This window comes from Labrus bergylta, chromosome 23, assembly GCF_963930695.1.
Source record: "Labrus bergylta chromosome 23, fLabBer1.1, whole genome shotgun sequence".
NCBI lineage: Eukaryota > Metazoa > Chordata > Actinopteri > Labriformes > Labridae > Labrus > Labrus bergylta.
Genome location: NC_089217.1, coordinates 4,339,139 through 4,365,137, shown reverse-complemented (window position 1 = coordinate 4,365,137; position 25,999 = coordinate 4,339,139). Strand labels below are relative to the sequence as shown.

The 25,999-nt window shown below is 42.0% G+C and overlaps 1 protein-coding gene across 10 annotated transcripts in view; it reads left to right on the top strand.

The window, feature by feature from the left end:
* magi2a (membrane associated guanylate kinase, WW and PDZ domain containing 2a) overlaps window positions 1-25,999 on the top strand; it is a 200,347-nt gene that overhangs the window by 171,210 nt on the left and 3,138 nt on the right. For 3 of the 10 annotated variants that reach the window (XM_065951166.1, XM_065951172.1, XM_065951174.1), the window contains 11 exons: window positions 2,967-2,998; window positions 6,313-6,520; window positions 8,988-9,029; window positions 9,119-9,240; window positions 9,501-9,693; window positions 11,985-12,227; window positions 12,704-12,889; window positions 14,265-14,481; window positions 15,736-15,961; window positions 16,267-16,419; window positions 22,345-22,483. In XM_065951166.1, the coding sequence (XP_065807238.1) occupies window positions 2,967-2,998; window positions 6,313-6,520; window positions 8,988-9,029; window positions 9,119-9,240; window positions 9,501-9,693; window positions 11,985-12,227; window positions 12,704-12,889; window positions 14,265-14,481; window positions 15,736-15,961; window positions 16,267-16,419; window positions 22,345-22,483 (1,761 nt within the window). Of the gene's footprint in view, window positions 1-2,966; window positions 2,999-6,312; window positions 6,521-8,987; window positions 9,030-9,118; window positions 9,241-9,500; window positions 9,694-11,984; window positions 12,228-12,703; window positions 12,890-14,264; window positions 14,482-15,735; window positions 15,962-16,266; window positions 16,420-22,344; window positions 22,484-22,764; window positions 22,903-25,999 lie in introns of all 10 variants that reach the window. The other 7 variants (XR_010665123.1, XM_065951175.1, XM_065951171.1 and 4 more) reach the window with 7 other exon arrangements.

Sequence of the window (25,999 nt, the reverse complement as noted above, 5' to 3'; positions counted from 1 at the left end):
CGAGTTCCTGTACTTTTCTGAATCCCAGCTGACAACTTGGATTCACTCAGAGGGCTTTCAGCACCTCGGACAGCTCCTTTCACTCCCTGGTTCTCACAACTCTCTCTCTCTCTCTCGTTGTCTCTCACCTCCTTCTCAACTTTTAGCCATGGGGAACTCTGACACCCACATCCCACTAAATGTCCGCTGTGCCTGAGTTAGCAGTGACGGCACCCCCGAGGATCACCTCGGTCACCGATGCCTTGTAGTGCCCCTCGCTTCTGTCCGTCCCGCTCAGCTCAGGCTCTGTCACAACTCTGACGACTGCTCTGTGACTTAGATCTAGGTTTAGATAAAAAAGCAGAAATCCTGTCTGTTCTTAGCTGCAATCATATTCAAAATGTATTTGGCGTTTCCATGAGTTCTTCTAAAGTGAGTGTTTGTTTCTATATTTACTTTCTTTGGCTGAGAGAAGCTGACAGTCTGACGGAGAAAAAAAAAAAAAAACTTTCAGTCCTTGTTTGTGTTGCTTTGTTAATTTCCACATTGTCACCGTTCCATTGTGGGCTCAGTGAGATAAATGTGTTGGGTTTTTTTACAGTTGGATTGGAGTCTGGCCAGGCCAAGACTGGGGAGGCTGGCGCATAATTCGATTAGTCAACCCGTAACTCGATCGCTGCATTTGCATACGTTTATAGCCGTTCAGAAGGGAGAATGTGGCAGCATTTCAAAGGCAGAGAGGAGAACATTTGAGTATATACATGTCTCATATTTCCCTGTGAATCTCACTATGGAAACAGGGCTGAACATATGTTTCATTACTCTGTTTGTTTTTGCACAAACTGATGTCAGCTGCTTCTGTTCTACATTCATCTCATTGTTTTTCTTCATAAGCAGCAGAAATGAGCGGCGCAGCTTTCTAAAGGTCAAAGTAAGATGAATGGTAAAGTCAAAAGCAAACATATGCCCTTTTCCTTATCTGCGCTTCATTAAAAACACTTTATTGTGAGGTACAGTCTTTCCGAAGCCACTTAAGTGAGTCGTTTCATTCTCAAATCCCTTTGTCTTTTCTTTGTCGCAGCTGTGGCCCAAAACAGATCGATCGTAGATCCAAATAAAGCCCCCTTTTGGCAATAGAGAGACCATAGCCTAAGCTTATGGGAGCTGATGTTTGATTAAATCTGGGCTGAAGATGGATGGGAGGTTTAAAGTTGCTCATGGGAGAGGTGGGGTCTCAACAAGGACACTAAAAACACACACTATGGCTGTTTTCGAAACCGCTTACTACATACATAGTATATGATGAGTTCAACAGTAGTATGTAGTATGACTGCCAGTCGTCGGTTATTTTGCAGTATGCTTGGCACGGTTAAACTGGTTTCCGGTCCTGGAATGCGGAAGTAAACAACAGCCCATCTGGAGGCAATTAACATAATTAAAGTCTACAATCCCTCATATCTTCTCTCATTTATACACAATGCCTTGGGTTGAAATATGATTGGCATGATATTAAAGTTGTAGCATACTTTTCAGACATTCAGGTTTAACTTTTACTCAGCTGTGAATAATATGTAGTAATAGAGCAAGCCAAGGACCCTATAATTGCAGCTGCTTGTCCAGCTGTGGCACATTCACTGTACAGTCTCAAAAAGCAGGAAAATCTGAGGTGGCAAGACTTATAAACATATGAACATGTCATATTTGTTATTGGTTCATGCCCATAATGTGGCAAGATATTCAGTCACCGCCACCGACGAGTTCAAACAGCTGCGCTCCGGCATTTTCATCTCTGACCTGGCACTTTGCATTGTGGGAAACAGTACGTGAGGTAGACTGGTCCGATGCATACTGTACATTTTTCCTGAATCAGTATGACATCCTGGTATTTTTGGCATACTGCGGATCTCGCAGTTGTTCACATACTGCATACTGCATTTTGGCCAAATCAGTACGTACTACTAGTATAGTATGTGGTTTCGAAAACAGCCTATCTCTTTCAAAGAAGATATTTTATTAATTCATCATATAATCAATGATTCACAGTCCAAGGCATTTTAAGCTTTAAAGATACAATATGTAGATTCCACCACCAGGGGGCTCTCAATCAATACAAAAATAACTAAGGATGACGACGAGGCTAGTGGAGAATCATGGGAGTTGTCTCTGCTTGAGACGAGAGACTTAAGACTACATTAGCGGCTACTAGCATTACACACCTAGATCTCTGTTAGAGTCTTTGGTGGCTGTGAAGCATTGTGGGTAATTTAGTTACGAGTTTTGCTGCATTGCTTTTCATAGCCGCCCATTTTTAATCCTGTACTTTATAGGAGTGCAAGGTTCAATTTGGTGGTGTCTTCTTTTAAAAGGTGATGTTTTTAATTGATGATTGTTGTTTTTTGCTATCCTGAAGAGCAAAGAAAGATACATTTTTCTGCTGTAAACTATTAGAGACCATATTTGTCATTGTAGAAAGTTCAGATCTCACCTAAAAAAAACTCCAAAAGTACATAAAGTAATTATAAAATAATCCTTGTCCTTTTCGGAAAAGCTGATTCTGTTGGCGCCGTTATAATAATAAGTTTGTATCATTTCTCCATACTGTTGATGGCTTATCATGTTTTCCCAAGTCTTTGCTGCGTCTTTTTCATTACCACTCTTTTATCGTCCCGCCTTCACAGTGAGCGGGTTCCTCGTGGGTATTTATTCTCCATCTTCTGCTTTGTGTCTTCATCCTGTTTGAGTCGATTGTACTTTTATTTGTCCGCCCTGTCGTTCACAAACACCATTTTCGTGTATCGTGCTTATTTTCATTTTACTTATCTGTAGTTCTATTGTTTGTTTTTTTTCCATTTCTTCTGTTTTTTATTATCCTCCTAAAATCCTCTGGAATAGGCTCGTTGCAGCTTAAATGAAACCTCACACCTCATCATTTGTTTCTACCATCTTATTCACTCTAAAGGATTTTTTTGTTCTCTCAACATTTGCAGGTCACTATTCACCCTGGAAGACCCCTAAGCAGGTAAAATGAAACCCAGCCTCCGAAATGGGACTGTCCCCATTTCTGCTCTTAAACCATGACTATAGAGTAGACTGGCTGCAGTGTGCATACCCTGTCTGCTAATCACAATGCCTCTAATCTTGTGTTTTTTTCTGTACTAGAAATAACGTTTTAATTCCCCCGTCGTACTAACTCTGCTGATAATTCACGATTTGTCCGTGGCTTTTACACCGCCTTGATATTCGGCCCGTCTTTATTGTCACAAGATGACAAAAAAGGTCAAGTGGCTTGCTCGTAACATCACCAGACTCTTGATCCTGCAAGTCAGAGCTAATTCAAAGCCTGACTCAGTGCCATCAGGGTTAAACATACTCGGGGCATTCCTAATTATGCTCCAGCTTTAAGGTTCTGAGTCTCTCTTCTAAGTGCTTTGGCATGGCTAAGATCCATTTTCAGGCCTCCCTTTATCTTCATTTTTACTACATTTTTCCTAGATAATGTGTAAAGTTTTGTTGCACTTCCACTCTGCCCTCTATCATCACCCTACACATTTATCTCTCTTTTCTTTTACCACATTAAAATAACCCTCTGCCACTGCTTCCTCTTCCACAACGATTATTCTACTATAATATCATCTGTTATCCCCCGGGGCCACAAAAAACTCATCCGCATATATCCTCTTAGATCATATCCACTCAGTCTTTTTGTGTATTTGTCACGCGTCTCTTTGTTTCTCTTTGAGCGAGTATGTGTGTAATCCATTTCATGCCTGGACATCCTCTGAATGCTGCTCTCTGACCGGTCGCTGACCTCCGCCTGTGTTGTCTCCACTCAAACGTCAGTAGGACGCCTCCCTCCCCCCCCCCTTTTTAAGACACTCGTCCCCATCAGTGTTCATCGCTTAAACTGCCTCTCGATCTAATCAATCTCCTCCATCATGCGCAGAGTAATTGTCATTCCGAGCTCGGAGGGGGGAAAAAAATCTCTGAACCTCACAAAGTGGCAGACGGCATGCGGAGCCTCTCTCTCTCTCTCTCTCGTGTCTTTACTAATCAAATCTCTCTCTCTCTTTACCCCCCAGTGTTCATTTTCTGCGCCGCTCTGCTCCAGCAAAGACTTCTACCTCCGTTTCATTTTGTTTTATTTGTTATGGGGAGACTTGTGAAGCTCGTGAAAATTAAATATGGAGGAATTTGACTTGTAAGGAAAGAAAGGGGAATTGCCTAATTGTCAAGCCGAAGCCGAGCCTGCAGCTCCTGGGAGCTTAATTTGCAAAAGTATCGAGACTCGTCTGTCAAATTGGGCCCAAAACTGCAGGTAACAGCGACTTAATTTTTTGGAGCAAGTTAAGATGCGAGTGCTCAATGAAGCTGTCAAGAAAAGGCGCCCTGCCTGCAGTGTCCCCTATTCATCTGACCAGGTAGATTACAGCATCGGTGTACTTTCTCCAGCAGACAAAGAGAGACCGAGACAGAGACAGAGACAGAGAAAGGGAGATCAGGATGCAGCAGTCTAATCTCGGCCCCCAGTCTCAGCAGCCGGCCTCCGTGTGCAGACGTGCTTCACATCAATAGCAGACACGAAGAATCCACAAAGAGCAGGAACACTTTTGATTCCGGCCCCGCAGCCTCTATGAAGCTGATATTTATTCTCGGTGCATCTTGAACCGGCTGCCCTGTAATTCTCAATATTAAAGCGTGCCATATGCAGCGAGTCTCGCCATCTCACTTTCAACAACAAAAAAAAAAAAAAAAAAGCCTGTCATTCCCCTCATGATCCGTCGCTCACACTTTCTGACATGTCGACGCGTCATCTTGGCTATCTTCTCAGTGTCGCGCAGTGATTCAAGCGGCCGTGGTTTATCTGACACATCAAGGCTGACACTCAGACTGACTGGTGTTGTCAAAACTGCCAGTGTCACCACAAACATCCGGCAGAGCTTTCCAAATGTGTTTCTGGATGAATCTTATGAAAATCAGTGACAATAGACAGAGGACTCACCATTTGTACAGTTTGGAATTTAACATTTAACTAAAAACTAAATAAAGCACCAAACTGAAGTGTCACTGACCGTAACCCCCTCCTAAATATGACCATATGTTTCTGTTTATCATATTACTCTTGTGTTTCCTCTCCACACATCCTTCATACACCCTGTGATCTGAGTGGCAAATAGAGGCTGAAATTGCTTTTTATTGTTTCAACTATACTAACCCCACTAACTATCCGCCTTCCCCGTTTGTCTTTATTGAATTGATCGTTAGCTACACCCCTCCTACAAATATTGCAATATTTATTTAGTTAATCATAACTAGTTAATAAAACCTGTCAAGCTTTTGATTTCACCACATGCTGAAAACCTTCTCCAAAATAAATATAAAGTGAAACAAAGTGATGAGATTATTGAAAAACTGAAAAGGCACAGAAGTAATTGGCATATTAGCGATTAGCATAAAAATGTAGGCTACGCATCAGTGGCTAGTTCCCGCGGTAATACCCTTGCGTTATTTTCAAAGGCATTATGGTACTAAAATATTACATTACACTGTAAGGTTATTAGTTTGGTGTCCAACATTTCTGTTGAGAATATCACAGTGTTGAGTATTGTTATGCCTTTCCCCTGTTTTCTCCCCCGCTAATGTAAAGCCAGTTAGCTAAACTAGCACTAGTTAGCGAGAACATTTGTTTGCTTAAATCTCTTTTACTTGCAGACATTTCTTTTTTTTATAAATGGTACTTTTGAAAAGAAGTACTCATACCATAATACCCTTTGTTCCTTTCTGAGTTATTAACTGGAGAAACGCCTTAATTACATTACTAGAGAGTATAATGTAGCTTACTGTTATATTAGCGCTGGCTAACTAACGTTTTCCTGTAACAGAGCAACACTGTACCATAGTTTATGTCATCTGGTAACAATGGTGACATTTTTTTGTCTCGTTAAAGTTCAAACAAATTGAGACGCTAAATAAATCATCTAGACTTTTCAACCAGCTAGCTAACTGAAGTTTACTGTAGCACTGAAAAAGAAGCTAGCTTTCAAAACAGTTAAAATACAAACAAATATACGCTTTGTTTGTGTATCTCTGTCTGCTGTTGAAGACCTGCTGATTAAATAATGATTTTGAGTCGTGGGTTGTAAGTACGAGAATGAAAAACTTGACAGCAATAGCGACTGTTAGCATGGCGGGGGTTAGCGAACGATCAGACTTCATGAAAGACATCTGCTTCAGTTTTTAGTGTCACTTTTTATTGTTAGTGAGCTTAAATCAAGTGTCATGAGAAGAGAAAGGTGGACGTGAAATGTTGACCGCTCATGCCGATGTGCTTCACAGGTTCTGGATCAGTGGGAGTGCCAGCAGGGCCAGAGCAGCCCCGCTCAGACCAGCCTGTCAGCCCCCGTTATCCCCCACAACGCCCCCTTCCCAACACACCATCTCCACAGGGCCTCGGTCCCAGACTCAGCCTCCGAGGCCTTGGCCCTGGCTAAACCAGACCCTTATGATCTTTATGAGAAGTCCAGGACTGTCTATGAGAGTAGGCGTAAGTACCCCGAGCTGAGAGATAGACCCCCTCAAGGGAAATGATCTCTCACATTCACTCACAGGTTCTTCTCGTTTACTTCTGCTGACGACCTAAACAACCTCTTCAAAAATGAGCTGACCTCTTTCAATCCAAAAGAAGATGTGTTGCCGGGTTTTGCACGCTCAGACACATCATCAAACCCTGATATTACCTCATTTGATCCCCGCTCATTAAATGCCCACACAAGGCAAAGAAAACACAAGCAAAGCAGCTGCCGACAGCTCGGTTGTTTTTACTGACTGGGGCGATCTTTACACATCCCACATCATAAACTGAGATAAATAAACACACTGCAGCTTTTTTTTCTTCTTCCTGGAGCATAATACTCTAGTGGCAGTAATTTTACCATCACCTTGCTTGTAAAAATGTGGGAAAAAAAGTCATTTTGTCTTGTTATGATATCATCAGGATGCATCATAACTGGAATGCCTTGCGGGAAGCTTAGTAGTAGAAACGAGTTTGATTGATTTTTTTTTTTTGTGTGTGTGTGTGTGAAGGGCTGTTTGGAAGATATAAGAAATACAGAGGTGATGTGTGTGAGGAGAAAATAAAAAATGTAGGGTTTTTTTTTTACATCTGTTAAGCTTCTTGGAATTAATTTAATTCTTGAATTCATGAATTTAAAAAAATATGACTGAAGATCTGAAGATTTTTCAAAAGCTTCTATACTATCCATCATTAAAACACATGATTTTGGAAAGTATTTAAGTATGGAAAATGTTGACAACCTTGCTGCTGTGTGTGCACAGTATGTCACAGTGTGTCGAGCTTCACTCATACAACTCGAGAGTGAATAACATCCAGGAATATCATAAACGTAGGAGTGTAATCTTGTTGTTTTTGTGTGTCTGGTGTGTGAGAAAGAGTGGGACTCTCTAGGAGGTAACTTTTAATCTCCTTGTGCTGCTCACGGCTGACATGAAAAAGTTTATACACACAACGCTGGTGTTCACTCATCTGTAAGGCACCTGTTATTCAGGAGGACGTGGCTATCAGAGAGGCTTCTCATCAAACCTCTTTGTCTCTCTCTCTCTCTCTCATTCACTCAGCAGCAGATACACTGATCAGTGTAACATGCACTGATGTCATTCTTTCAGTAAAAGTCAGGGGGGGAGACTCGGCGGGGAATAGGCTCAGACAGATTTTAGAAATGCTCCATTTCCCATCTCACCGGGTCGGGTGAAGAAGGCCATCGTAACCCCGGGCTGCTGCCCTCCTGGTGGAGCGCTGTGAGCCGCTTATGTTAGTTCAGTTACATTTTCTGTGAGTCATGGATTCAAGTCGGCGTTTATGTAAACAAGTACAGTTAAAGAGGCAGGTCAACCAAGCTACATGAAACATAATAAGTGTTTTGGAACATATGGATAGTTTGGGTTTTATTTTCACTTGGAAGTCCTTCAACTGAGGAAACAGGGTAACAGCACACTTACTCAGAAAAGAGAGATTTTTCAGAGACAGGTTTTCAAGGTAAAGACATTTCTAAAGTATCTGCACGGCTAGATACTCTAACAGAGGAACGATGACGAGAGATGTCTGTGATTGAAACTGTTGAAATGTTTCTCCATGATGCAGAGAGAAACAAATGAGAGCGCTTTGTCAAGTCAAGTCTGATAATAAAACATCAACCCTGCTTAATGGAGCCGGGAAGGAAAACACTATCGTTTCACAAAGGTCTGTCAAAAAATGTTTCTTTATATTCAGAGTTCCCACAGATCCTTAAAAAGTCTTAACTTTATTATTTTTTTATTTTTAAGACCAGGTCAGTGTCAACATTCTCTAAAAAAGTGCTGAGAAAAATAGGATCTACAGATTTTAAATGAACTTTGAGGTGTGATGATTTGTGAAGATAACCTTTCTATGATATTTCATTTCAGCAGAAGCAGAGATGATGTAATTTTGTTTAAGATACTTGGTTTCTCTCCTGTTTTCGTCTTTAAATCCAGCTCCGTCTCTGTCAGCAGCGTCGCATGGGGTCCTTATGGTTACAGCTGCATCACTCCTTTTTGTCTGCAGTCTTGTTTTTTTTTTTGTTTTTTTTCCCATCATCCCCCGCTGGGCCCCGGCAGAGCGCTCAGTGTGATTAAAACCGTTACAATTGGAATCAATTTTTCATTCGCAGCCACTTGTCTGCGCTTGAGTTCATTCCACCACTTTTGCAGATCACGGCGTTGTGTGAAGCCCCCTGATTGCAGATCAGCGCTCACACAGGCTCACACAGTAAATAAGAGATGGGTGTATTACACGCTGTAAGCACTTCCTGACTTTTATGGATGATGCTGAAATTCTGTGGTGGCATTAATGCTGAGGCAGCGCCTTTCTGCCTTGCTTTGGTCTTTATGGGAGAAAGTGTTTGTCTATCGATGTGTGCCTCTGTGTGTTTGTCGTTGTCTTTATGGATGCTTTCTGTATCTTTTTTTTTTTCTAGAACCAGGCCAACCAAGGACTGTATTTCCTGTCGACTCTTCAGGTAAAATCCACGTCTGTGAGGAAAGGTACAAACTCTTCCTGACGTTGAAACTTTATTCAAACCTTTTTCTGTGATTTTTGTCCCTTCAGGTTCAGGGGCAGAGTACCAGGACATCGAGGTGAACCTGCGCAGACAGAAGTCTGGTTTTGGTTTCCGGGTGCTGGGCGGGGACGAGGCCGGGCAGCCTGTGAGTCCGGAGACGCGTGAGAAGGCTCGTATGGCGATGGGCGTGGAACCCTGTCATCTTCTCCTCTCTAACCCACTACACACACACTGTGTACACCTAACCCCCCTGACCTGAGAGAGTGCTGGCTCTGGCTGCTTTTGGTGTCTTTCCCTGTCTGTTCAAAAAACCAATCATGATATTAAAACTACACTGCCACTTTAACACACACTGCATGTAACACAATCTGAAGCTCTTTCTTTTAAACCGCCACTTCCTGTTTGTAACTGTTTACATTCAAATAACAGATCCTGATTGGTGCGATCATCGAGAAGAGTCCGGCAGACCTGGACGGACGTTTACGACCCGGTGACGAGCTGCTGTTTGTGGACGGGATCCCGGTGGTGGGGAAACCTCACAGATACGTTATCGACCTGATGCACGGTGCGGCAAGAAACGGACAGGTCAACCTGGTCATCAGGAGGAGGATGCAGGCAGCAGGTGAGGAAAGCTGCTGGCACTTTTTATTTTATTTTTTTTACATTCTCCTACAATGACGTGTATTTTCTTTAAAAAAAAAAGAAAAAAAAAAGATGTTTACAGGGCGCTGATAGTGTAGTGGGTGCCCCGGGATTGAACCAGTGACCCTCCAGTTCCCAACCCAAGTCCCTACAGACTGAAAAATATGTTTGTGTTGTGGCCAGTTATTGTCATTCTTTTTCTATCTTATAGCGTAATAATACGTCATTAAAGCACCAAGTATGTATCACTCCACAGCTGAAAGTAGTCCCCAACAGATGCATTGTGTCCTCCATTGAAAAGCTTTCAAGTAAATTGTTTAATACTTTTTAAAAATCTGTATTGACGTTTTTTTAATTCTGCGTATTAGGTAGAAACTAATTAGAGTAACATACAGACGAGGGACGTCAGCGATCATAAATTGTTTCCTTTAAGGAAGTTATAATTGGATAAATTGTCCTCTCGCTCGCCTAAAAAAAAAAGAAAAAGTCCATTTGCAGAGTGTTTAATTCTGCATGGAGCAGCGTTAGGATAACAGTTTATAAAGATTTCACAGGCTCACTACTCACATCTTTGTCCTCTATTTCATTGAATTCTTTCTTTCTTTTTCCCTCCAGTCTCCTCCCCCCCTCTTCTTTTCTTCACATACTACCATTCTTACACTTTAATGATTCAGAAAACTGCGTTTAATCAGTTAGAAAATTGAAGCCCTAATCTTCTCTGAGTGATTGTGCTGAAGCCTCCTCTTATAAAACATCCGCTCACTCCCGCTCTTCCTCTCGGGCCCTTTGCAGCTTTACTCACCTGTTTCCTGTCGACTGTGGTGCCACTACCTCGATTTCAACTTCGTCCTCCCGTGTTCTCATTATCACAGCCTTCTGAGACACACATACACATACTCTTTTTCACCAATCCACTTCTACCCACTCCATGACGCCCTCTCTGTCAATTCCTTCACACCAAAGGCCACAGTGTGACTCATGCCTGGCCTCCTCTGCGGCCCTCACTTCCATCCTAATTGTCTGACTCCCACTGGCACTTTGTGAGGTGTCAGACTCTGAGATCGTACTGTACTCATGCCTGCACCCAAAACCCCACATTTCACACAATGCATTCTCTTTCTTTGACTATTTTTTCTTCTCATGAAATATATTTCTCTGCACTTGCATCTGTAAGGAAATACTACATGTTCATACAGTATGTACGTTTTTTGCAGGGACACATGTTGCTGTAACTTCCCAACAGAAAGCTAAACCTACAGTTTAAATCTCCTACACAAAACAACAACCCAGGGTTTGATCGCTCGCTACTACGACACAACGCATACACTCATAAAAAATAGAGAAGCTGCTTTCGCTGTCTGGATTGACACGCTGCTCCATCTTAATGATGCGTTTGAACACATTGTGTGACAGTTGTTTTCACGTCTCTGTTTTGTGTTGCTGTCTCGAGTTCGCTTCACGTCAAATTCAGCTCCAGCTCGTGCAATAGGAGGAGAGATAATTGAAACTTTGATTGTTGAATTAATTGGGGGGTTTTCTTCTTTGCAAATGTATCCTTAAGATTCCTCCAGAGTCACTTTGAACAACATCTATAAAGATATATATATTTTTAAAGGATAAAGGGAGATTCAGGAGTTGACTAGGTGAATTTGATTTTTGTTTTGTGCTAAAACTGCTGCATTGAGATCCTCCCATTTGTCACATACATTTACTTAAAGTGTGATTTTTCACACTTAAATATAATAGAAATCAAGTATATCCTCTGAAAATAACTCTGTGAGTCATGACTGTCTACAATGGGTGTAACACCCGAGTCCCACTGTCTGTGATGCTTTCAGAGTTTTCAGAGTCCTATCTTCAGTTTGTTTACATCGCCCGGACAGCCGGCTGACTCCTCCCCTTGTGTATAAAAGTTGTTTAATTGAGGGACTAGAGAAAAGAAGAATAACATACTGTACTCACTGCTTAACTGTGTTTCTAGATCACGCTCATTTCAGGTAAATTTACATGCAGTGTGAAGATACCAGCATAATAAAGATCACTAGCATTAGCATGCTAACACAACAATGCAGCACGAGTTGTTTTGGTATAAAGCATATAAAGCCTTTAAGAAAAGTACTAAAGTATGATTGTGAGGTGATGGATATATTGAGCATTTAACAATATGGATCCTAAAAACAAAGGATAAGTTAAACGAAAATGTACTCCAATAACATCTTCAACTATTGTTTGTAGTGTATTTGTCGCTAAGCTCTCTACCTCCCCCTACAGGTGAGTCCTGTCCGGAGAACGGCCGTAGCTCCGGCTCCGTCTCCACGCAGCACAGCTCCCCCCGCAGTGACTTCACATACGGCAACAGCACCGTCACCGCCCAGGCGCCCAACGCCACTTCAGACAGGACGTCCACCCCCAACACACAACCCAGCGACGTCGTCATCAACCGCAAGGAGAGCGAAGGCTTCGGCTTCGTCATCATAAGCTCGCTCAATCGTCCCGAGGCCGCGGCCACCAACAGTGAGTCCTCTGATTGTGTTAGTGTCGTGGAGTCAAGTAGATGCTTATTCATCACCAGCCGCACTCTGCTCCTTATGACAAGTGCTGCAGCTCTTTATCGCTTAAAAAAAAACTACAAGGCAAACTCGATTTAATGTCAAGATATGAGCCGTACTTAAAGAGTTTGGAGAGGTCATGGCTCAATAATAAGTGAAGCACCTCTCATTCCATCTCTTCAGTTACACATCTCCTCCCACAGCACGTCACTCAAACACATATTTGCTATGCCGACATGAGCATCAGTACATCGCCCACACACATGGAAAAAAAAACTTGGATGCCTTACGTAAGCCTGGGGTGAATAGCAAAATGAGAGAGAGACATTTTTCAGTCAGTCAGTAAGAAACAGGACAGGAATAATCCACCGAATCTGCTCCCGGGCACGTCTTCTTTTATTTCACCTTCACCGTGTTGCGTTTTGATTTCCACCCCAACAGCCGTGCCCCATAAAATCGGCCGCATCATCGAGGGCAGCCCAGCCGACCGCTGCGGGAAACTGAAGGTGGGGGACAGGATCCTGGCGGTGAACAGCCAGAGCATCGTCAACATGCCGCACGCCGACATCGTTAAGCTGATCAAAGACGCGGGCCTCAGCGTCACCCTGAGGATCATCCCGCAGGAAGGTGAGGGAACACGTACACGATAGGAAAAACACTGTGTGAAGACCATGATTCATGACAGTGAGTGTTTGACAAAATCTGATTCTTTTTCTTTTTTTATTTCATTAACTGTTGCTCTTCTTATTCATGAGATGTGTTCCTTTGCTCTGCACATTCTTTTCACTGAATCTCCAAATCACGTTTGCATGCAAAAGCTTGAGCAGAGCTGCTGTCTCTCATTCTGGTGACTATGGAACAGTGTGCACAAAGATTTCAGCACTAAAAAAAAAAAATGTGCATGCTTTTCAGTGTTTCTTTTATGCTGCAGTCAAAGCGATGTCAGTTTTGATGAAAAGGATTTTAATCTTGCCAAAGCCAGCAACACTTACTAGAATACTAAAACTGATGATGAATTTCTTTTCACTTTAAAAGAGGGGGGAAAAGAACACCATATTCTTTTGATTAAATTCGTTTGAATGGCTGCTTGTGTCCCCCACTTTTTGACACCTTTTTTCTGTTGAATGCTTTTGCATGTATCACCCTTTATCACCATGTTAGGCTAAAGTAAAGGTCTCCTCTTAAGTTTTGGACTCTGAGTAGAACGGTACAGCTCCATTTAGTCTCCTTTTTTTTCGCATTGTGCAGGCCAGCGGTTCAATCTGCAATAATTTAAAGATAATCAAGTTCAATGCAAAGATTGTATAAAAAGTAAAGTGATGATTGACAGCTGATGGGGATAACAGGCCATATGGGTTATCATGATCACTGTTTGTTTCCATTGTTTTTGTTTGTTGATTCTACTGTGGAGGCAGCTAAATGTGTGCAGCATTGAAGTCCCAAGACAAATTTCCCAAATGCATCGCATCAATATATTCCTATTTAATCAATGTATACTATGTGGGGATCCCCTCATAGCGATGAGCCTGAATCTTTCGGCTCCTCTTAGTTTTTAAAAGCTGTAAATGAGGTTTGATTTTATTCTTTCTCCCACAGCGTCACTATTTTGTCTTTAATCCTAACGCTCTTATTGTGAAATGTTCCGCCCCAGCAGGAGACAAAACTCCGTACCCACTCGACACAACCTGCTGCAACTCGTCGGTAAACACAGTCAAACATTTAGCAGCTAAAGAGCCAGATATTTCCCTCAGGAGTTTGTAGACACCCAGAAATAGAGCCGAATGCAAATGTTGCTTCATGTCTGCTGGATGTGTAAATATTTAATTCGCTGTATCAACTTTATAAGGTCATAGTTCTTCAGTGTTGTGTTTACAAGTTGCAGCTGTGCCTAAGAAACCCCTTTGAATCTGCAGTGTTAATGCCGCTCTAAGCCCCAAAAAGGGACTTCTTCTTGGTTGAGTAAAGCTTCAAAGTGCATGTTGTGTTTCTCTTTGAATCCCAGAAATCAGCAACCCCCCCTCAGCCCACAGCTCGGAGAAGCAAAGCCCCCTCGCCCAGCAGCACAGCCCCAAGAACCAGCCGAGCAACGCCGCCACTCAGCCCAACGCCGCGGTGACGGATCCAAACCCTCCCGTTAACCAGCCGAACCCTGTCCCACACCAGAGCCCCGGGACCCAGCTGCCTGCCCCGCCTCCGCAGACCTACCCCCACGAGAGCAGGTAAGACGCCGATTATCAGGACCTCAGGTGACAAAGCATGTCAGCTTCTTTTAAACAGTTATGATGGAAGCTGTTTTGTGCTCATGCTGTCAAATCTGTAGCTGGTTTTTTGACGCAGTGAAGCGTTTTTATAGAGTAGCCCTCTATCTGTCTCTGGGGCAAAACACTCATCCTCCAAATATGCAGGTATGATTGACTTTTCCATCTTTTTTTTTTACTTTTTCCTCCTCCTTTTCCTTGCTTTGTCTCACTATCATTGTCTTTTTTAAATATCTTTATCGCGTCTCTTCCTCTTTATTCCTTTCCCATGCTCTCTTTCCCTCCCCAGTTTGTTGTATAACATCACTTAACTCTTATGGACTGCTGAATTATTGACTTAAATTGCTTCTTTATAGAGAGATCTCTTGAATATTTTACCAAGAACTTCGGGGGTCCAAATAAAATCTACAATGTCTCTGCTTGTGCTTTACACAGCATCCAGATCTCTTTGTACTCGGCGTCCCCAGCCGCTGAGGGAACTTGTTTTTGTGTTATAAACATTTCATGCGATGTGTAATTTCTTCACTAAAGTCTTGTTTAATGGCTGTCACTGCAAACCAAAACAGACGGTCCCCGTTGGCACCGAGTGACCCAGCAGATTGTCAGAAAGCATTCTTTTATACAGCACACTAAGTGCACCGAAACACAACACATGAAGTGCAGCATGTTCGGAGGTAATCATGACGGGCATAGCCAATATTTCATGGAGGCCATTTTCCTCTGACATCACACTTAGGGGAGGAAGCCCAACTAGTTCAAAAGTTTCCAACAATGTTCTTATCAACATCATTATCTTGATTGATGAGCAAATGAAAAGTCAATCAACAGTGAAAATAGGGGGGAAAGGTAGCTACTTTTTCAGGTTAACATAGACAGAAACGTATTTGATACAACATTAGCCTCAGTAAGAAAACCGCTAACATTAGCATTCAGCCACTTATAATGCTATATTAGCGTTATAAAGGATTTGAGAGCAAGCTTTACCGCTTTACTGGAAATCTCAAATTCCTAGCTAAATAAATGTTGGCTTAGAATTCACTTCCTTGCTGATGTATTGTTAAAGTCATCTTAGCTAGGAGCTAAGAGGAACAACCTTACAACAGAATTTGAGCTTCCAATCCTTGAGGCATCACTTGGAGGAAAATGGCCGCCATGAGATTGTGGTGATTAAATATCATTTTGGAAGTTCTTCCTTCATCCTGATTGGTCTGTTAGTTACAGGTCCGAGGTCAAAGCGAGGCAAGATGTAAAACCAGATATCAGACAGCCGCCGTTCACAGACTACAGGCAGCCGCCCGTGGATTACAGGCACCCTCCCGTGGCGGACTACAGGCAGCCCCCCACGCTGGACTACAGACACCCGCCGCTGCTCGACTACAGGCAGCTAGCGCCCGACGCCAGGCAGTTCACCATCCCAGATTACAGGATGCCACCAGTTCAAGTAAGGATGTCTCACGCAGCAGAAAACAGTTTTTTAATCCCTCACACTCTCTTATCTGGAGGCTTTGAGGCCGACACCAGTCTGGATATTTCAGAGGAAGGAGATAAGCTGTGATAACCAGGGTACTTTTCATTAAGAATCAACATCGAATGTGAAAGTTGTTGCTCTTAGTGACGAACCCAGAGAGAAGGATCACATCATCCATGGTTCACTTCAGGAATGCTGAGTGTTAAAGAGTCTTTATTATCCATGTTGTTTAATTTACATTATCTGCACTTTGTCCCACTTTTTACTGCTTTTCTCAGCTCGCACAGGACTTTGACTTCTTCACCGTGGAGCTGGAGAAAAGCGTGAAAGGCTTCGGTTTCAGCATCCGCGGTGGGCGGGAGTACAAGATGGACCTGTTTGTCCTTCGACTGGCCGAGGACGGACCGGCCATCCGCAACGGCAGGATGAGGGTAAGTTTGATGATGCCGTTTCCTTTAAGAAAGCCACTCTCACCTCTTAAAGGTTAAGCTGCTTTCTATCTCTCTGGATTACATGGTAGACACTCACTGTAATTGTCCGATGTTATCACAGCTGCAACAGCAACTTTTCAGAGGAATTATCTGTCAAAAAAACTTGGAGAAATCTGTCCCCTCCCAAGTTCTGAGAACTCATCTGTCCTCGACATTTAATAAGAGATAATAAAAAGAGATAATATTCAGAAAGATTAAGACAGATAAAACATTTAAGTGGGCCAACTTTAGTCGCAGTTAATGTTTGCATAGCAACGCCAATGGCTCCCTCCTACCTATGATTACTAATGTACTACTCTCACTGAGAAAGCAGATTCATATAGCCGTAAAACAACTTCCTTTTTTGTGCTTCAGTACAAAATGAATCTTGTAGCAAACACATCTCTCTCCAGCTTTTTTTCTCTCTTTCTTTCACGTTCTCCGATCTTTACGTCTGCAGCTGATGGCCTCAGTCTGCTCTACATTCCTTATCTGTAATGAACCTGTCAAAGATAATTTGTGCAAAATGCCCCCGGGGGCCATATTACTTTTCCTCCTCATTGGGGTAGTCGATGGAGTCCAGTGGACTTCGACAGCAGGCAGCTCGCTTGAGCTCCACTTAAAGTCAAATTGCTGTAAAATCTGATTTTGGTGGTGTAAGAAGTATTCAGAAGTTGAAGGTTACTTATAATCAACCCTGCTCTTTGAACATTGACAAGGTGTACTGTTGTACTGTCGCTGCAAAAAAAATTGCAACATTTGCAAATTTGTGCTGCATGAAGTTGTGTTCATTTTTCACGAAACCTTCCCCTAATCTTTGTTTTGTTTTTGGTGAAATACTGAACTATTTTCTTTATTCTGCCTCAAACATTATTTAAAACTCACACTTCAGATATTTATCATGACACTCACAGAATATTGTGTCTTCACAAACAAGTGTGAAACTCGACGCAGAAGGACCAGTGAGGTGAAGTGAGGCACCTTCATTACTCAGTCAGAGATGTTAGCATCCCTCTTGTTGGGTTCCCCTTGTACCAATCTTGTCTGACCCATTGATCCTTTATCTATCAATCAATCAATCTTTATTTGTATAGCGCCAATTCATAACAAACGTTATCTCAAGACACTTTACAAAAAGCAGGTAAAAGACCTTAATCATTGCTGTATAATCTACAAATGCCCAACGTTAATCCATCATGAGCACTAAGCAACATTTATCAAGAATGTGTGAAGATAATCGGTCCAAGCACTGAACCTTGTGGCACTCCATGGTTAATTGTGGTGTTTATCTGACTTAGCTTTTTGCAGGTTAGAGTCTACAGACCATGACTTCGATTCCATCAGTAGTCTATCTGTGCTGTGCAGTGATAAATCCATGGAGCTGTCCGTGGTGCTGAAGAAGCAGACACATTTTTCTCACCTCTTTTTCAGTTAGTCCTGCTCTGCTTCATCGATTTGTATCACTTTGATAGTCAAAGCGGCAAAAGCAATGTAAAGTCACTTCAAAGCTGAGAGGATTAAAGAGACACACCTTTATCTGTATTCATATAGCATTTCTTTAGTGCATCTATGCCAAACCAGGAGCTGCTGCTGAAAATACAACCCCCACCTCTCTGAGAAAAGATTTTAGGGGGAACATAACTGGAGATTTTTATGATTTGATTGGGGTAAAAATGAGTATTGATTCTCTTATTGGACCATCCACCCTGATAAGGATTAATAAATCAGTTTCTAGTTATGCTAAAAGCAGCTAATGTAGCCTCTAGCAGGAAGCCTGCAGCAGATATGAGGAGCGTGTCTTGTAGGCTAATTAATTTTTAACTGAACAGCCAGAGTTTTTTTCCCTCAAGGCAGAGTTATATGTATCAGGTCATGCTATGTTTTCGTTTAAGACTTAAACTACAGCTGTCAAGTTAGTTAAACATAACATACGAGTATCTCAAAGTCGTTTTGGAGTAAATGTACTTAACGTCCCCCACTGAGTCTGATTAGTTATAGATGAACGGTCGGACAGTAACACAGCTGGAAGGATCCTGAAATCAGCTCCACACTGTGCTGTGGAATAGATTTCTGAGAACAATGCGCAGGGAACACTTTGATCCCTCTTCTAACGATCCTCAATCCATACCGCCGCATGCAGGGAGGAATCAATCTGCATTACACTAAAGTTAATGTGAGACCCAGCTTTAAAAGCTTCTGACAAGCCTGTCACTTTGGGTTTTGGCGCTGCTTTGACACGTTTATAAGGTGAAGAAAACCAAACGCTGTCATGCAGTTTTGACTCCCTGTAGTCTATGGGAAGTTTCAGCCGAGTCACTCATCGCCAACACTCACATCTATTTTGACCCTAAACCAATCCGGATCTTTTTAAGGTTTATGGAGCAGTGCAGAAGCTGTTAAGATAATTGCATGAAGTGATTGGTTATTACAGATATAATTCGGCTCATTTAATCACCTCTCTAAGCTTTAAACCTTCCTGAAAAGACTGATTGGTGCGTAGGCGTCGGTGCAACTCCTTTTCAACTCGTATTCACCGTACGCTCCCTGTTCTCAGCGCTCACCTGCTGTCCATTCAACTCCGACTCCCTCTTTATTAAAGATGAAAATGGAGATCGCTCTCCTCCGCCGTTCGGAGGTGAGGATTAATGAGCCGACCGCCTTGCCTTCCACCTCTCACCAGACCACTGTAATGACACCTAATGACTCCCCCCTTCTCTGCGACTCGAGTCCGCTCCTGACTTTCAAATTACCCCGGCCATTACCCGAGGACTTTTCCATTTGTTAGCGTAATTGGGCCGGCATGTTTTGTCCCGTTCCCCATGAATCCTCCCCATTAGTCAACCTCAGAGCCGCGTCTTGAAGAGCCAAAAAAGTGAGAGTGTTGAAAGAGGGAGGACGGACTGACGTTTGACCCGTCCTCGTGTCGGCCGGCTAATATTTGCGTTAGCCGTTAGCTGAGCTGCTGCTGCAGTATTGGTCATTTTAAAACAGGCAGATTGTTAGTATTCATCAGAGTGTCCTCATACGAGTAAGGGTCCACTTTAATTCCATCTGAACCACATGTCCAAATTAGATCTGAATTAATAAGAAGTGACACCAGTTCAATGGTAATGCTTATTAACACAAACTCCTGGGAGAGCCGATGAATTATAGAGTAAGAATCATCTGTCCATATTGACCGTTATGAATCACTTTTGTGTGCTCCATAATAAAATAAGCTTGTTAATATTCTCTATCATATTGTATTCTGCTCATTTGCAAACCTGCCACATCATAATTGACTCAATATTCAGTATGGAAACAGCTTCATTAATTCGCTCATCTTATTTCCACCTCTTGTCAACTTTACCGGAGGGTTTATGTAACAATATGGCACCTCATTTATTTACCGTTCGGTTTTTCCGTCAATCATTTCTACAGTTCACTTCTTACAAGCATGCTAAAATGCCAATCAATTCATTATTGAAATGTTAAGTGCATAGAATCAATTCATCTTTATTATGTGCTGCGGTATGAAGTAGTGCAGGGCATGTGATGAATGTAACTCGCTCCACAGGAACGTGTCAAAGAGAGTTAAGGCTTCTCTGTAATCTATAAACGCAGCTTCAGTCATGATCCAGAGCTCGCTGTGCTCCGCTGCTACAAAGTCACACTGTGTTGTTCACTGAAGTTACCAAGCTTTCTAAAGCGGAAAGAAAACTTTCTTCCTTTAAGACAGTTTTATTTGACATTGTTTCAACAATCTAAAAAAATATGAATAGATACTCATCTGTTCGTCTTGATTTCTAAATGAAAATCTAAAATAAAGGGAATGTGAAGAGTGTTTATCTGGTCATGAATCACACTTAGATTAATATTGATGCCCCTCGATGACCTGTAAAACAGTAAAGCGATAATAATTACTGTTTTGTCCACAGGAGGGCGCCAAAATCAACACAAAACAAAGGTTCCTTACAGGAGCTTTAATGAAATCACTTTCTTTAGTGAACAAGTGATTGTAAGACAAACTCTGCAGCGTTAAAGACATTATTAGGTGTTCGTTGATAAGCTGTGTCTGTTAATAAGAATGAACCTCTGATAACTTTTTACACTCAAACACAGAGTACCACTTCTGAGGACGAGTCTGTAAACACATTCTTGAACATGAACACTTTTATTCATCAGCTCCAGGTATTTGCTCCATTAACCACATGATCTTTATTGATATCCACCCTGTAGATCAGGGATGTCAGACATACGGCCCGACAGCAGGTTTCATCCGGCCCAGCGAGACGTTTTGGGAAGAAGGAGGAAATGTATTGAAAAATATTTTGATACGTATTTTCCCCGAATTGTATTAAAACCTATGTAAACGTAACGTAAAGGTTGATATCATGATACGAATATTAATTAAACGGGGCACTTTGAACTATTTTCTCAGCAGGGAGTAATCATAAAAAAGATGAGTGGCCGAGCGCATGAGCTGCTCCTGCATTACACTGGTAATACATCACATCAGCAAACAGGCTGAACACCTGTTCAGCAGTAGCCTGCTGTTACGCCTTTATCACCAGCTTTCATCAGACTGTAAAAATATAACTATTACTGAACATTTCATTTTTATACAAAAACGATATCACACACAGGCTGTCCGATCATACAGAGGTCCGCTGGTTTAACCGAGGAGCAGCGCTGAAATACTTCCTCGAATTGCGCACGGAGATGGCACAGAATCATGGCGCATAAAAAGTCAGTGACAGAGTTAGATCACGATAGTGCGGACACGTAGAAGAACGGACTGCCAGACTCATATCAGAAGTCGTTTAACTGATTTTACTTAGTTGAAGAACGTGCACTCCACACGGAGCAGATCAGACTGCAGTGCGCAACGCTGAAGGATCATTTCAAGTCTGTTGGTTTGGAAACATGTTATCATTTTATAATGCCTAACACTAAAATACCCGAAGGTGACTTCGGTCTTGCATCAAAGACACTCTGTGTGTTTGTGATAACTTATTCATGTGAGCAGGTTTTATCTGTGATGAACCTTAACGAGTGCAAACTGTGCTGTGGCCTGACACACAGATCTAAAGTCTCTCTCTCTCTCTCTCTCTCTCTCTCTCTCTCTAATGCACTGATCCCAGGGCAGGTAGATAAACCTGTGTCAAAGTTTCTATTACCTTGAACAGCAATATTAAAACATAATATAATAATCTCAAACAAAACATATTTATTGATGTTGTCTTCTGTAATGTACATTTAAATATTTCCATGTGCCAACATGCAGTTTGCAATGACAGAGTTAACCCCTCTGCTTAATATACTTTTACATTTTAATGCGTTAACATGCAGTTTTCTATACAAGTACCTTTTTTTGTCTTTTTTTCTAATCATACATTAGCTTATATATCCACGTGTTGAGTTATAGTGATGTCTGCAAAATTAGTCTGGCCCACTTGAGGTCTCATTTGAACAAATCCGGCCCCCGACCCAATAGAACTTTGACACCCCTGCAGTAGATGTTGGATGGGGTTTGTGTAAGGTCTGTGTACATCTTCTCCTAAAGAGAAAAGAAAAGACCTCTCAAAGTGCTTTGACTTTATTGGCCTGGCTCAGCACAGGAGTGTTATCTTTCTGAAACGGTGAACAGCCTTCTCGTAAAAGTGGAAAGATGTTGGATGAGTGTTTGTATTATTGCATTAGATTCACTTTGCTTTGGTACAGAGGAGCCGAGAGAAGGACAAAAAGTAGAACCAAGTATGTGGACAAACTTTGAGTAAAGTGCATCTTTGTTTTGTTTTTTTTAGATCTAAGAACGGCCCGCTCTGCTTGGACAGCATGAATGCATTCGTCCTCTAAAAGTTGTTTACAACTTTTTTTCTTTCTCTGTACTTCCTGACTCCCAAGGTTGGGGACCAAATCATTGAGATCAATGGAGAAACCACCCGAGACATGACCCACGCCAGGGCCATCGAGCTGATCAAGTCTGGAGGCAGGCGGGTTCGTCTTCTGCTAAAGAGGGGGACGGGGCAAGTCCCAGAGTACGGTAGGGATCCAAACTTTTAATCCACATTTTCTTTGCCTTCAGGATCATTCTTTAACTCTCTCTTTTAACTTTTTGACTTTTTTTTTGTTCCTTCGCTGTCTTAATATCACTTCAGCTCTTGTTAACATTATTCTCTTCATCTATATTCATGTTCAATCTTCTGCCTTTTTTATACTCTGTACTCGTGGTATTCTATATTTCACTCTGTTGTTAAAAAAGAAAAAACTAATGTTTCTCTCTTCTGTCTTGACTAACACTAGTTTATCTTCTGTCCATTTCAGTGACCTATCACTAATTGATTGGTCTAGGTTGTTACTTCCCCTTCTATAGGAATGGTATCTTCCAGTCTCTCCATGTGCATGAAAAGTGACAAGCATGGCTCCCCCTATTTCTTCCTAACGGGCCACTCTAAAGACACGGTTTGTGACCATACGAATGTTTTTTTTCTCTTCACCTAACCCTGGCTTTTTGTGCTGTGGTTTTTTGTGTGTTGTTTTGATATAACCACTTGTTATTGATGCATGTTTATATCTTACTTTTTAGTTCATGGAATAAGCCACAAACTATCGCTTAAAAACTACAAGTCACAGAATTCTAGCAGCTTTAAAACAGTTTGAAACCGACCGTCAGGGCCTGAAAATATGAAAATTCAGTGTTCACCGTAGACTTTAAAAGTACTTGCCACTAAAATTGACAAAGCCCCTAATCATGCATACGTTTTGGCCTTAAAGTCTTCATATGTGATTTTTCACACTTAAATATAATATAAATCAAGTATATCCTCTGAAAATAACTCTGTGAGTCATGACTGTCTACAATGGGTGTAACACCCGAGTCCCACTGTCTGTGATGTTTTCAGAGTTTTCAGAGTCCTATCTTCACTTTGTTTACATCGCCCGGACGGCCGGCTGACTCCTCCCCTCGAGTATAAAAGTTGTTTAATTGAGGGACTAGAGAAAAGAAGAATAACATACTGTACTCACTGCTTAACTGTGTTTCTAGATCACGCTCATTTCAGGTAAATTTACATGCAGTGTGAAGATACCAGCATAATAAAGATCGCTAGCATTAGCATGCTAACACAACAATGCAGCGCGAGTTATTTTGGTTTCATGCTGGTGCTCAAGGGCGACATCTGCTGGATCAAAAAATTGCCTATAAAGCCTTTAATATCATTTAAAAGCCAGTTCTCATGATGTGAAAAAACTTGGCTTTAGAATTCAAATGTTCAGTACCTTTGCTTGAAAGTTGGACTTTTAACATGAGGCCAAATGGAGACTGACTCACCTTTGGAGCCAGCCTCAAGTGGCCACTCCAGGAACTGCAGTTTTGTGCACTTCTATGTTGACTTTTTTTTTTACTCAGCCTCTGAGGTTTCTGCTCGTTGAAGCCCCCTTAGTCAGCAAGAGGAAGTCCACTTGAAATATTTCTGCAGATGTTTTAACCAATGAGGTCGCAGCACCGCTCAAATTGAGTCCAGAAGGGAACATTCATTCTTTTGACACCGCGGGTAATAAAACTCCAATGCGTCACTGACTCCCGTTGTTTCTGCTACCTTTATGACGCTCACTTTTCCGCATCCTTCTGTGAGGAAAAAAGTATATTTTGGGGACTGAAGCCTTCAGTAATACACATTTTTTTTAGAATCTGGCCTTCATGCTCCCCCTCTAGCTCTTTAACACAGAAACAGGAAAAAGAGGGTTCTGTAGTTTTCTCATGTCAACCCCCTTTGCAGCCTGAGAATGACTCTCTCTGTGTCAAAGCTTTTGTAATTCTTGCCTTGAGGAGTAAATCTGCACACAGGGAGTCAAACTGTGGTCAGCCAGGAGACGCAGTCCTCCATCATCACAGATCTTTTGTGTTCTCTCCTCACGTCGGCTAAAAGTAGAAGCAGCTCCTCGAGCCCACATGTTCTCCTCCTGTGTGGGCTCCATTCAGCATTTCATCACTCGTGGTTTTCAGGCGCTTTATTTGCATACTGGAAGGTTATGCAAATCATCTTAGCTGATTAATGTGGCTGTTTCAAACATTAGCATACTAATGTTCAAAAGGAGCACGTTCTTTTAATTTTTTTTTTAGATGATGTGCTTTTAAGGAACAGCTTGATACAAAATTAATTGTAAATGAAGAATACAAGCCGGGTAACGTTGTGGGATAAGATGTGGTCATGGGCATGTGCATGATTATTACTGTGTGCCTGTCTGTGTGTTTTTTGGATCTTTATGAAGTTCTACATCTGCATTCTTCAGGTTTCATATTTACCAAAGTCTTAAGAGTGACATGTAAAAAAACAAACAAAAGGAGAGCAGGAAAACTAGTGATTAAAAGAGCACTGTGCACAAGTGAAGCTGTGCTCTATTTACGATGCTTATCATTATGACATTAAGTTGCATAGGCTTGCAAGAGACAGTAGTAGTTTGAATTTCCCTCGGGATGAATAAAGTATTTATCTATCTATCTATCTAGAGCCCTAAGCAGACATGCATAAATCAGTTTTATTTCACTCCAGCTGTTCACCAGCTATCCCCTCACCTTGTGTGTCCCCTGTTTCGTGCATGATGGATTGTGTAAAGTGAGCTTTAAAGATGAAAAAGGAAAGAAGGAACAACATTTAGCGAATTTCTGGTGATTAACCTCAATGGACTAAAAGAGGGCTGAAAACATCGGGAGTAAATGTGATGTCATTTTGGGTTGTGCACCAGGCAGACGTGCATCCTTACAGCCAGCCATGTTCTCAAAATCTTGACAAATGACCTCGTTACCTTGCAAGACTTGTTGTCTTTGTGCTATTTTCAAGCAAACAGATCTTCAATGTTTTGCAAATCGACAGTTTTTTTTAATCAACATTGTACTCAACGTCCCAATCATTTTTGGGGAAATTAGGTTTTTTTTTTGTGCTGCCCCAAAGCCACCAAAAAAAAAGAGAGTGAAATACCAGGCTAATTATTTTATGGTTCCCTGAAAAAGAACAAATGCACACATACCATAGTTTGTCTGAGGGTGACTCGGCAGAATTGCAAGCCGGCCACATCATCAGATCTAACAGCAGCTTTCAGTCCACTTCACACAAACTGAACGTCGCTTCTTCATCATAGTGGACGCGCTGGATCCTGCACACTCGCAACACTGCATGACGGTGTGCTTGTAATTGGGCCTCGTGGCGCCGGTGTAGCTATAGCCTAGCATCTGCCCCCCCTGCCCGGCCCCGCTGAGAGTGACTGATGGCCGAGGGAGCGACGCTCATCGGTGCAGAAACGTAAAGCTAACAGTCCGTGAGAGTGCAGAGTCGTGGAGGAGCTCGCTGTAGATTCACTGCAGCTGCTGCACAAGATACAAAACTTCTTTAGGCTTAAGAGAAAGAAAGAGGGAGAGATGAAGCGCTCGGCCCTTGAGGTTTTCATTCTCGCTAAAGCACCACCGTATTGGGCACATCATCCATTTCATTAAACCTGTTTTCGATTTTCCGCCAAAGGTTTTAGATTGGCCGAAGCTTTAAAGAGAGCTATGGGAGGCAGA